The sequence below is a fragment of the Sminthopsis crassicaudata genome, chromosome 3 (genome assembly GCF_048593235.1).
Source record: "Sminthopsis crassicaudata isolate SCR6 chromosome 3, ASM4859323v1, whole genome shotgun sequence".
NCBI classification, from domain to species: domain Eukaryota; kingdom Metazoa; phylum Chordata; class Mammalia; order Dasyuromorphia; family Dasyuridae; genus Sminthopsis; species Sminthopsis crassicaudata.
In genome coordinates this window covers 646,856,213-646,867,726 of record NC_133619.1, presented here as the reverse complement: position 1 = coordinate 646,867,726, position 11,514 = coordinate 646,856,213, and the positions used below count along the sequence as shown (strand labels likewise).

At 41.3% G+C, this 11,514-nt stretch overlaps 1 protein-coding gene across 2 annotated transcripts; it reads left to right on the top strand.

The window, feature by feature from the left end:
- The first annotated feature begins 367 nt into the window (after positions 1-367).
- On the top strand, positions 368-6,906 carry LOC141564564 (uncharacterized). Of its 2 annotated transcripts, XM_074307174.1 has the most exons (3): positions 368-490; positions 1,429-1,497; positions 4,099-6,906. In XM_074307174.1, exons 1-3 carry the CDS (start codon positions 457-459, stop codon positions 6,159-6,161), a joined length of 2,166 nt encoding a protein of 721 aa, XP_074163275.1. In that variant the 5' UTR covers positions 368-456; the 3' UTR covers positions 6,162-6,906. The 2 variants fall into 2 exon arrangements, with proteins under 2 accessions (XP_074163275.1, XP_074163274.1); XM_074307173.1 differs by lacking the exon at positions 368-490 and having other exon boundaries at positions 1,354-1,497.
- Positions 6,907-11,514: the final 4,608 nt, after the last annotated feature.

Sequence of the window (11,514 nt, the reverse complement as noted above, 5' to 3'; positions counted from 1 at the left end):
CTTGCTGGCTTTGCACAAACACTTCATGCCATTTTCTTAACATAGCACTGTCTGATTTCACCTCCAAGAGTCCTCCTCTCTCTCTGATAGAACCCATAAGTTTTCTGATTGCACAGGCAGTAATTTCCTAGTAAGACATTTCTCCATTTTATTCCAACTGAACATATAAAATGTGTTTCTCTATATTCCACTGGTCTTTGGGGGACTTTGGTTTCAGTGCAGGCTCAGAATCCTGTAAGGGCTGTCACCTTTGGGCAGATCCCTCCTCCATGCTTCAGGTCCCTTCTGTAAATTGAGGAGCATTGGATCAGAACAGTTAAAGCTTGTTTCAACTCTGAAGTGCTCTGGGTCTTGGTGTTTTAGGAGTTGGTGACCTTCAAGGATGTGGCTGTGGACTTTAGCTCTGAGGAGTGGGGTCTGTTGCACCTGGATCAGAAAGAGCTGCACAAGGAGGTCATGCTGGAGAATGCCAAGAACTTGCTCTCCCTGGGTAAGGAGCAATTTCCTTGGAACTCTGGAACTGCCATCAAAAGGACTGACACCATCCCCTCCCTGGGGTGCAGAGTTTCAGGTTTTTATCAGTTCTTAGAAAGGCCCAAGGGCAGCCTCCTGTCCCCAAGAGACAGGGTCCTCCTGCTGCCTGTTCTTCTATGGGAGGTCTTTACATTGTAAGATGGGCACCTAGCACTTGTGTCTGCAAAGCTTCTGAAAACTGCTCCTGCCCCTTTTCATTGAACATGTGATAGGGGAAGGAACCCCCTTCCTCTTGGTGGGAACCATTTTGTTTTTGTCATGTTCTTTTTACCTTGCTGCCCCTGGTGTAACTCAAATTCCCAGCACAACAAGTGGGCCCCTGTTCCTTCATACATCCCCCAAAGGTCTGTACAGATACAGGGGGAGAAAGGGAAGGGAGGAGGTCTTTCCATACATTTGCTGGGATCCAGCCCTAGTGCACAAGAGCTTCCTTCATGTGCATTATTGAACTTGATTCCCACCACAATCCTTTGTTTTGGGCACCATCTCTATCCCCATTTTACAAGTCTGCAAACTAAAGCAAAAAGATGAAATTAGTTGCCCAAAGTCACAGAGCCAGGATGTGTCTAAATACAAATTTGAACTTGGGGCTTCCTGACTATAGGCCTGGTCCTCCCTTGTCTATGCTACCAGCTGCTTCTAATGTCCAGAAAATGGAGGATGTGGGATGTGTCCACCCTGCTGAGAAGGAGGCAGCAAAATCAGGATCTTCTGACTCCAGATTGCTTGTGTGGACTCCTTTGCCCTCTCCCTCTTCCCCTGGAAATAAGTACCCTGAAAACCATCTTTGAGTTGTCCTTGGAATCCTCCAATGGGCCTCCCACCCCAGCCCTATTGCAATGAGGAATAATGACAAGTTTCCAGGCTCACACCCACTATCTCCCCCCTCCCCAGGATTTCCAGTTCCCAGAGCAGATTTCATCTCCCATGTGGAGAGAGGCGGCCTGAGGAACTCCTGCCCTGGTGAGTGAGTTGCAAGCTGGGGTGCAGGCTGCTATCCCAGGAAGCTTCTTGATGTGATGGGCCTGGGGGTGGGTAAACTGGCTTGGAATCCCATTTCAGACTCTTGTGATAGGGAGATCTTGAGCACTTCTCTGAATCTCTACTTCAGTCACTTCATCTGTAAAAGGAGGGCTTTGGACTCCAAGGCCTTTCAGTTGCCTTCTAATAAAGAATCAGTGGTCCTAGTGGAAGCCTTTATTGGAAATTTGGGGCCATGCAACTATCTACAACCAAAGAAAGAGGGGTCAGGCTGTCTAATATGACTTCTCTTAGACCTTCCTTAAGCCAAAAAGCATTTATTTGTACTTTTTTGATATTTATTTAGAACTAAAAACAAAATAGAAAAAGACAGAAAAGAACAATTTTAAAAAATGTTTTATGTTCAGCAGAACATAGGGGAGGATTCAAAATATGTAATAATAAATTTTCATAAACCATAAATGAAAGACATTATATTCAGAACCGTTCATCGATTTTTGCTTTCCTGTGGTTGTTCCTTTGTTCTCTGCTGGGCACTTTTACTTTATTGTTCTCCCTTCCCTCACTCCCCCTTCATCCTCTGCCAACTTCCCGAAGGAGGCTGTAGTTGAACACAGATACATAGAAAAAGCAACAACTTCTGAGGAAAGCTGGCTGCAAGCTGGAATCAATGAATCTTCCTTACCTGCCTTCTTCCCTCCAATCCTGCCTTTTCTCTCTCTCTACTCTCTTCTTCCTTCATTGCCTGTTTCCTTCTTTCTTTTCATCTTTCCTTCCTTCCCTCTGTCTAGCTAGGATATCATATACCCTTACCTACAAATGCTCTTAAAATTATTCCCCCCCTTTCTTCATCACTGAACCATCCCTGCATAATCTCTCTCTCTCCCTCCCTCCCTCCCTCTCTCTCTCTCTCTTTTTTTGCTGAGGCAATTGGGGTTAAGTGACTTCCCTAGGCACACACAGCTAGGAAGTATTAAGTGTCTGAGGCTAGATTTGAACTCAGTTCCTCTTTGCTTCAGGACTGGTACTCTATCCACTATGCCCCAGTTCCTTTCTTAAGGAACAAACCTTAAATCAAAATCAGTCTGATTCTCATTGAGCACCGATTCCTCCCTTGCTAAACCACATTTGGTCTTTGTTTGGGTCCTGATTGACTCAGATTGAGTGTAAATTGAAGTCATTTCTGCTTTAACCAGAAACCTGAGGTTCTTCCCAGAGTCACTCATTCATTCCTTTTTATTTATTGAGAGTTTTCTTTTTGCCTAGGTGAGACAGGAGATTCTTTGCCTCCATTGCTCCCTAGCCTTAATCACTGGATGGGTGCAGCCTCAGTCACAGGAGACATGTTGGAGGCCTTACCTTAAGAAGGCCCAGCTCTCCCCTGGCCATCTGCATCGAGAGCCATTTGCAATAATCTTGATCTGTAACTGGCCAGGAGAGGTAGATGGCTCTGTGGGGGAAAGTGAGGTCAGTGACCTTGGGCAGCCCTCCCTGACTTAAATTCAAGTAACTCACTGTATAAAACTGACAGCTACCCTTAGGTTAGAGATATGGGAGGGAAAGACTCCTGGTTATTTCATAACAGCACCAAGAGCCTTAGGCCCTTGTTATCTTCACTATGGGATTTGTTCATAGGTGAGAGGGAGCAGGAAAGAGATAGAAATAGAAACATAAATTTGGCCCCTCAGAGGGACCAGCATGCAAGCACTAAGGTGGGGTTAGGCCATTAGATCAGCCCTGGGAATGTTAACCAATCAATACACTTCGAATAAGCACCTGTTCTGGTATACACATTGCATTGAGCCCTGGGTATACAAAGAGAACTTGTCAAGAAGTTTTAAATCCAGCATATAAACTTGGAGATGGTTTGAGAGTAAACAGCAGCTTGTGAAATTTTTCTTAGCTAATCCAGGCACAGGAAAGTGTTTTTATTGAAATGGATCACATTCAACAGACATATGTATATAAAGAGAAGTTGGAAGGGAAGTTTATGAAGGAAGGGTTGAGGTGGAGAGAATCAAAATCATAGTGCAACAATAGTAGTTAACAAGCATATATGCCTATTGTGTGCGAATATATTGTCTCTTTTGAAGCACACAACAACCTCGGAAGTGGGTACAATTATTACCTTCACTCTACAGGAAAACTGAGGCAAAGAAACACATTCTCAAGGTGCAGAGCTAGGTGGTGCCTGAGATTGAGTTTGAAAGAAAGGATTGGAAGTAAAATGGAGAACATGTCTAGTGTAATGGATTGAGAATACTCAGTTTTTAGTTTCTAGTTCTAATCTCCTGCAGGGATTCGAATTAGGTTACTCAGCCATTCAGAGGACATATCCTGTTTCTAAATAATGAGAACCTTGCCTTTTTCTCAGCTTTGTTGTGGGTGTCCCATGTCATTATACTGTGAGTGGAACTCTGTTAATTGAATCACTTTATTGGTGTGAGCTAATAGCATTTAAAAATGATTGAATCTCTCCGTTTCAATTTGAAAACTTTGCCTGGAGAAATTAAAAGTCAATCATTTTATTATCAGCCAGCATTAGAGGGTATATTTATATACTTGTGTGTTTGTTTCTTTCAGATGCAGAGACACAGTTTGATATGAAGGAGATGAGTGCAAATCTGAAAATGATCTCATGGAAAGACCTTTTTCAATATCGTGAATACAGGGCTGTTATTGCTAAACACAAAAGAAACCACATTGGAGAGGAACATTGTGAATGGAATACACACAACCAGGCTTTAAGAAAGAGTTCCATTGTTGCTAAAGATAAGAATATACATCCTGAAGAGAAGACACCTGAGTGCCATGAATGTGATAAAGCTTTTTTTGTACTCTCTTCCCATCAGAGAATCCTTGCTGGAGAGAAGCCTCATGAATGTAAGAAACATGGAAAAGCTTTGAGAGAGAGATCTACTCCTGCTAAACATGAGAGAATTCACATGGAAAACCAACTATCTTACATATGTAATCCATGTGGAAAAGATTTCCAATGTTATTCCAAATTGGTTCAACATCAGAGAATTCACACTGGAGACAAGCCTTATAAATGTAACCAATGTGGAAAGGCTTTCATAGATCGCTTCAGTCTGGCTAAACATCAGAGAATCCACACTGGAGAGAAGCCTTATAAATGTAATGAATGTGGAAAGACCTTCACACGGAGTGACCATCTTCGTGAACATCAGAGAATCCACACTAGAGAGAAGCCTTATGAATGCAATGACTGTGGAAAGGCTTTCACATTTCACTCTTATCTTAATGCACATAAGAGAATCCACACTGGAGAGAAGCCTTATGAGTGTAAAGAATGTGGAAAGACTTTCATACAGAGCTCCTGTCTTCATAAACATCAGAGAATCCACACTGGAGAAAAGCCTTATAAATGTAATCAATGTGGAAAAGCTTTCACACAGAGTGGCAGTCTTGCTTTACATGAGAGAATCCACACTGGAGAGAAACCTTATAAATGTAATCAATGTGGAAAGTCTTTTATAGATCGCTCCTACCTTGCTATCCATCAGAGAATCCACACTGGAGAGAAGCTTTATGAATGTAATGAATGTGGAAAGGCTTTCACAAAGCTCTCCTACCTTTTAGCACATCAGAGAATCCACACTGGAGAGAAGCCTTACAAATGTAATGAATGTGGAAAGAGTTTTACACAGCGCTCCCATCTTGTTGTCCATCAGAGAATCCACACTGCAGAAAAGCCTGATAAATGTAATGAATGTGGAAAAGCTTTCACACAGCGCAACAGTTTTAGTTTCCATCAGGGAATCCACACTGGAGAGAAGACTTACGAATGTAAAGAATGTAGAAAAGCTTACACAAATGGCTACTGCCTTGATTTACATCAGAAAATCCACACTGCAGAAAAGCCTTATAAATGTAATGAATGTGGAAAGGCTTTCACCCTGCGCAGCAGTCTTACTTCCCATCAGAGAATCCACACTGGAGAGAAGCCTTACAAATGTAATGAATGTGGAAAGACTTTCGCACAGCGCAGTAGTCTTACTTTCCATCAGAGAATCCACACTGGAGAGAAGCCTTATAAATGTAATGAATGTGGAAAGACTTTCATAGATCGCTCCTACCTTGTAGTACATCAGAGAATCCATACTGGAGAGAAGCCTTATCAATGTAATGAATGTGGAAAGGCTTTCACAAGGAGCTCCTCCCTTGAAGTACATCAGAGAATTCACACTGGAGAGAAGCCTTACAAATGTAATGAATGTGGAAAGGCTTTCACAAGGCGCTCCTACCTTGACGTACATCAGAGAATCCACACTGGAGAGAAGCCTTACAAATGTAATGAATGTGGAAAGGGTTTCCTAGATCGTCCCTATCTTGCTGTCCATCAGAAAATGCACACTGGAGAGAAGCCTTATGAATGTAATCAATGTGGAAAGGCTTTCATCTATCGCTCCCATCTTGCTATGCATCAGAGAATCCACACTGGAGAGAAGCCTTATGAATGTAATGACTGTGGAAAGGCTTTCACAAGGCGTGAAAGTCTTGGTAAACATAAGAAAATCCACATTGGACAGAAACCTTCAGCTAAAGGTCAAATTTTGCTTAGCAACAAAGAGTGCACATTAGAGAAAAACTTTAACTATCTGGATCATGGTAAAGTTTTTTAATATATTAGTCTCTGACTAGACATAGGAGATGCCATACTAGATGTAAAACCTCATTTATATAATCCATGTGAAAAATCATTCAGGCTCACTTCATCCCTGAATTGCCTCTAGAAAATTCCTAGAAGATTGAAATCCCAAATAAAGGCATAAAAGTGGAGGAGAGACCTTGTTAATCAGCAGAGATTTTCTGTTTGGAAACAAGTCTCCTATGGACTTGGCATGGGAAGGTCTTTAGCTCAGGTTTATATCTGAGTATACGGAGTGCAGGGAAGAGTTACAGATGTGCTGAAGGAAGACATGCCCTTACTTGGAGCATAAAGGTCACTATAAGTCACAATATTCACACTGGAAAGAAACATTATACAAAATGTATTTGCAGAAAGGCTGGATCTCATCCTTTGTGTAGAAATCTAGCAGCAGATGAAACATGTGAATATAATGAATGAGGGAAGGCCTCTTCCTACAGCACAGATTGCATTAGATATTGCAATTTTATACTGTGTATAAAGGTCAGAAAAAAGATGTGAGTTTTTCTCTGAAATCCCCAGATTGCTATCCAAAGAAGGGTCTTTATAATGGGGGGGAAACCAATTGTTTTAATCTCTTTACTCTATCAAGAATGATTAAGAGATTTTAAAATCTGATTTTACATTGTTTTTATTACTTAATTTTCCTCTTCATTGTCTTGTTTATTCCTAAATTCTTTGGCTTTCCATCTGTGTAATAAATTATATGTTACATGTTTTAATTTTCTTTTAAAATATCTGTGGCAGGGCAGCTAGGTGGTGCAGTAGATAGAGCGCCAACCTTGAAGTCAGGAGGACCCGAGTTCAAATCTGGTCTCTCACACACACACGCGCACACACACACACACACACACACACACACACATGTATGCCTGCACAAACACACACACACACACACATACACACATGCATTTATTCCTTTCAGTAGAATCTCAACTCACTTAACCCCAGCCTCAAAAAAAAAAAAAAATATCTGTAATTAGGTCTCCATTTTGACCTTTTTTTTGCTAAATTATGTGGAGTGGTTTGGAGGGGATGTTAGGCCTTTTCAGAAATTTGACCCCCAGAAGAGTTCCATAGTTTAGGGCTATATTTCCAGAAAAACTTTTCCCCTTAGACTTTGCTTAATCTTGCACAAACAAATTTGCTACATCAGAAAGTTTTGTAATGTATAGTTACTGTTAAGTGGAATGGGTTGGTTTAAAAAAAATTATTTTAAAGGAAAATATACCAGTTAAACAGGTAAATTTTCAAACATTCTAGCACAGAGATAAGAGCAAATTTATTCATCTGAGGATAAGCATGTGTGTGTGTGTGTCTGTGCACTTTAAACAAAGCCAATAGTGTGTCCTCCTGAGAATATTAGTCTTTTCTCATGGGACTATAAGCTATGAAATCACCCAGACAATTTCTTCCCTTCCTTGCAATCTCCAAGGACATTCTTTTCCCTTGAGACAAAACAGAGGAGTGGTGAGCCACCATTCTGAGTTCTCACAGCCATGGAACAGGGATCAAGCTTTAGGGAAAACCTGAGCTGGTCTGAATCCTCTGCCTCCTCAGAGCTGGCCCTCTTCCTGTTCTTCTGTACTACCTTGAGATACAGAAGGGATACTTGAAGCTCATCTAAGGAGTGGCGAGCTTGTCTTAGAAAACAGGGTAGGAGGAAACATGCCAGGGTAACAAAACTTATTCAAGGCAGAAAATTCAACAGCAAGCTTGATACATTATTAAGAGGATTGCCTTGATTTATCCACTTCCACAACCTGTTTGCAATATCATGAGGATTAGTACCGTCCATCTGAGAATCACCTCCTTTATGTTGTATCTTAGACAATTGAATAATTTCCCATGAAGTATTTTCAGAATGCAGCACCCTATAGCTTGTTCAATATTTGCTTAATAGTTCAGTTGTTAAGAGTTGGAATATATGTAAGTAGTTATCTAGATAAAGGAATAGTGATAATCACATTCCCAAATTCAGGGTCAGCCAGAGTCAGGATGAATTAAAGTCCTTGGTCTTTAATTAAAGCCCTTGGTCTTTAAGGGGAAGTGAAGGACCTAGGCAAGCTGCCATGAAGCTTGTCAAAAATCTCTCTTTGATTCTGGAGTCCAGAATCCCCAGCTTCATTCCTTCTCATCCTGCTGCCAAGTGACTGTGGCCTCTTTCATCCTGCTCTCTACAATTATTGCCTACAATTATCTTAACACCAAACATTCAGCAAGCTCCACTTGTGAGAAGAGCCATTTATCCAAACATATGCAAATAGAGCCATTGTCTCATGTCTAACAGGTGACTAATCTTACATGCTAGTTGTCTGATTCAAGCATATCTTTTTTGAGTTTCAGCCCTCTACATCTACTGCTTGCTTTTGTTTTAGAACCAAGGTGGTCATGCCCTCCCTGACCTCTCAGGGAGGTGAGAACCCCCCAATGTGGAGGTGACCATGCCTTCCCTGAGTTCTCAGGAAAGGAGGCGAAAACCAAAAAGGATGTGATCACACCCCCCTGACTTCTCAGGAAAGGAGGTAAAAAACACGAAATGGAAGTGGGGAGTCAAGCCAGATATTGTTAGTGGGTTTCTGAGCTGCAGGGTCTTAATAGAAACAAATATACACGAACCCTTCAACAAGGGAGGTATTGCACATACACATAGCAATAAAGCACAGGCTAGCAGTAATGACTCCCCCCACAGCTGGTGTAGGCACAATGTGGTATAACAAACATGAATTGCACATGCAAGAAGTAATATGACAAATAACATGAAACAATATGATGTTGTAAAAGATGTCCTGAAGTCCTAGAAGGACAGCATGTAAACAACAATCACACATACACCTCCTTCAGCAGCCAAGAGATAGTCCAAAACCAATCTATTGTCCATTGCTTCACTGTTAGGAAATGCAATGATTCCTGCAGATTTTGAAGTCTTGAAATAGTCTTATCATATCTCAGGGATTCCAATGATTTCTGAGGGATTTGAAATCCTGCATTAATCTCTTTATCAAATTTTGATGTGTATGAGTCAATTGCCATTACTGCCATGCTCTTTCAGTTGTGGGCACAATCATCAATGGAACCATGAAATGTTTCTTGGGTGTTCTTCATTTTAAGGGTCTTCTCCATCTGTCTCTGATGGGCAAGGTGAATACGGTTCATTGGCACCCATCTGATTCTTTCTCCATCTGTAGAGATACAAGCAAACCCTCTCCTCCAAGCAATTAACCTATATGGTCCCTTCCATTCACCACTTTCTGGATCTTCCCACATCACCTGGTGATTATCTAAAAATAGTGGAGCTGCTCACACTGAACACTGCCCTTCTCCTGGGTTATAAAACTGTTAGGTTCTTACCAAGTACTAATGAGATAATGAGATACTAAATTCTTACTAAGTGCTAAGTCGGTACTTAAACAATTCTCTAGTTCTGGCCTTTAGGGAAGTTTTAGTCCTGTGAACTCCTGGGGAGGAGCTTACATGTTTAGCAGGAGCAAGTTCATTGGTTGAAGTATTTTTTTCCAGAAGCCCTTTTGTTATCCCACGCCCATTCTCTGGGAGGATAAAAGAGGGCAGCACTTGAGAGATTGACAAAGAGTCTCTACAGGAAGTCAGAGTTGGTGGCAGTTGAGACAGCAGATCTCCTCCCAGAGAGCAATCTACAGTTTCTGGAGACAACAGCACATTACATAAAACCTGTCTGCTAGAGCCAGTGCATCTTTGTCAAAAATCAAGAACTTAATAGGATAAAGAGCTAAAATTAGAAATTCTCTACAGTTACCTGTAACATGCACTCCTGGTAGTTACAATTACTAGTCTGTCCTAGGCCCAATAGAGTACCTTTGACCATTGACCTTTGCAGTGTCAACTCTACCCGGCTAGCCTCCTCTGAGGCCTTCAAAGATCTCTAGCCATGATCTCTTAAATCTATAGCTTAATAACCGGTAGCACACTCAAGAACAGCCACGTGTAATCTTAAAAGCCTTTATTATACCTACTCACATAATGCCCTGACTTCATGCCCTGACTTGTTGTTCCCGAGTGAACACCTGGTCAGAAGACCCATGTGTTCACTACCAAAATCCGTACCTCTCTGGGCTATTCATCTGCTTGTCTCAGGGAGCCAGGTTAAAGACCGCCAAGTTAAAGAGAGCAACTGCTCTCTGCAGTGGGCTTATAAAGGTTCTGTGAGGTCACACACACAGCCAATCAGCGAGAGAGTCACCCATTACGAAGCTATCTCAATGTGGCCAAGATCCCACCCACTGGGCAGTCCTAATATCTACAGAGAATATTTCCGGGCCTCAATCTCCTGTTGCACTCTGGCGCTGCCCATTTAAAGGGCCCTTACAGTTACCTGTGCCTCCTGCTTTCTTTTGTTTTTGGAGGAGTGTCTTGATGTCTCTGTTTCTCCTATCTAATACTGCCTGTCCCTGAGGATTAAAAGGTATGCCAGTGGTGTGTAAAATCTGATCCTGTGCACAAAAGTGTGCAAAATGTTTAAAAGTATATCCAGGTCAATTATCTGTTTTTATTGCTTGTGGCACATCCATAATTGCAAATGCTTATATAAGGAATTCTGTGGCCACTCAGGCTGTCTCTTTGGCTGTTGGTCTTGCAAAAGTGAATCCTGAAAAGGTATCTACTACAGCATGGATAAAAGACAGATGACCAAAAGATTTATAATGGGTCACATCCATTTGCTAAATTTCATTGGGTCTCAAACCATAAGGGTTCTTCCCTGGAGGGAGGGTAAGAGCATGGAAAGGAAGGCAAGCTGTACAGGCTTTTACTATGTTCCTAGCTTTTTCTCTTGTTTTCCCAAATTGTAAATGTAAAGCTGGAGCAAACTGATGATATTTAGGATGAGATTTTTGAGTTGCCTGAAATAAAGGAGTATTGGCCAACATGGTTAGAAGGCTCTCTGCCTTTTAACTTCCATCAAAAAATAGGACCTGGAAGTCCACTATGAAAATGAACATGCAAGATATAAGTCTTACCTGAATGCTTTCTCTTGAAGTTCCTTAAAGAGCTGTTATATATTGGAAGCTACAAATTTTATTTGGGCTGTGGCAATTCTTTGCACCACACCTACTGAATAGTCCAAATTAGATATTATATTTACATCTCCTGGATAATAATTAAGAGCTAGAATGATTGCATATAATTCATTCTGCTGAGTGGACTGAAAAGGAGTTGTGACTACTCTATAGTTAAGTCACGAGAGAACACAGCACATGTTATGTTTGGATGCATTTATAAAGGTAGTTGGTCCTTTAAGAGGACTTTTAGAAAACTTTTCTTCAAGAATCCATCATCAATTATGTAATAGT

Excerpts from the sequence above, each read along its gene's own strand:
- LOC141564564 (XM_074307173.1), top strand. The coding sequence starts at position 1,374 with ATGAGGAATAATGACAAGTTTCCAGGCTCACACCCACTATCTCCCCCC. Across the intron at positions 1,498-4,098 it reads CCTGAGGAACTCCTGCCCTG|ATGCAGAGACACAGTTTGAT; the intron begins GTGAGTGAGTTG and ends TGTTTCTTTCAG.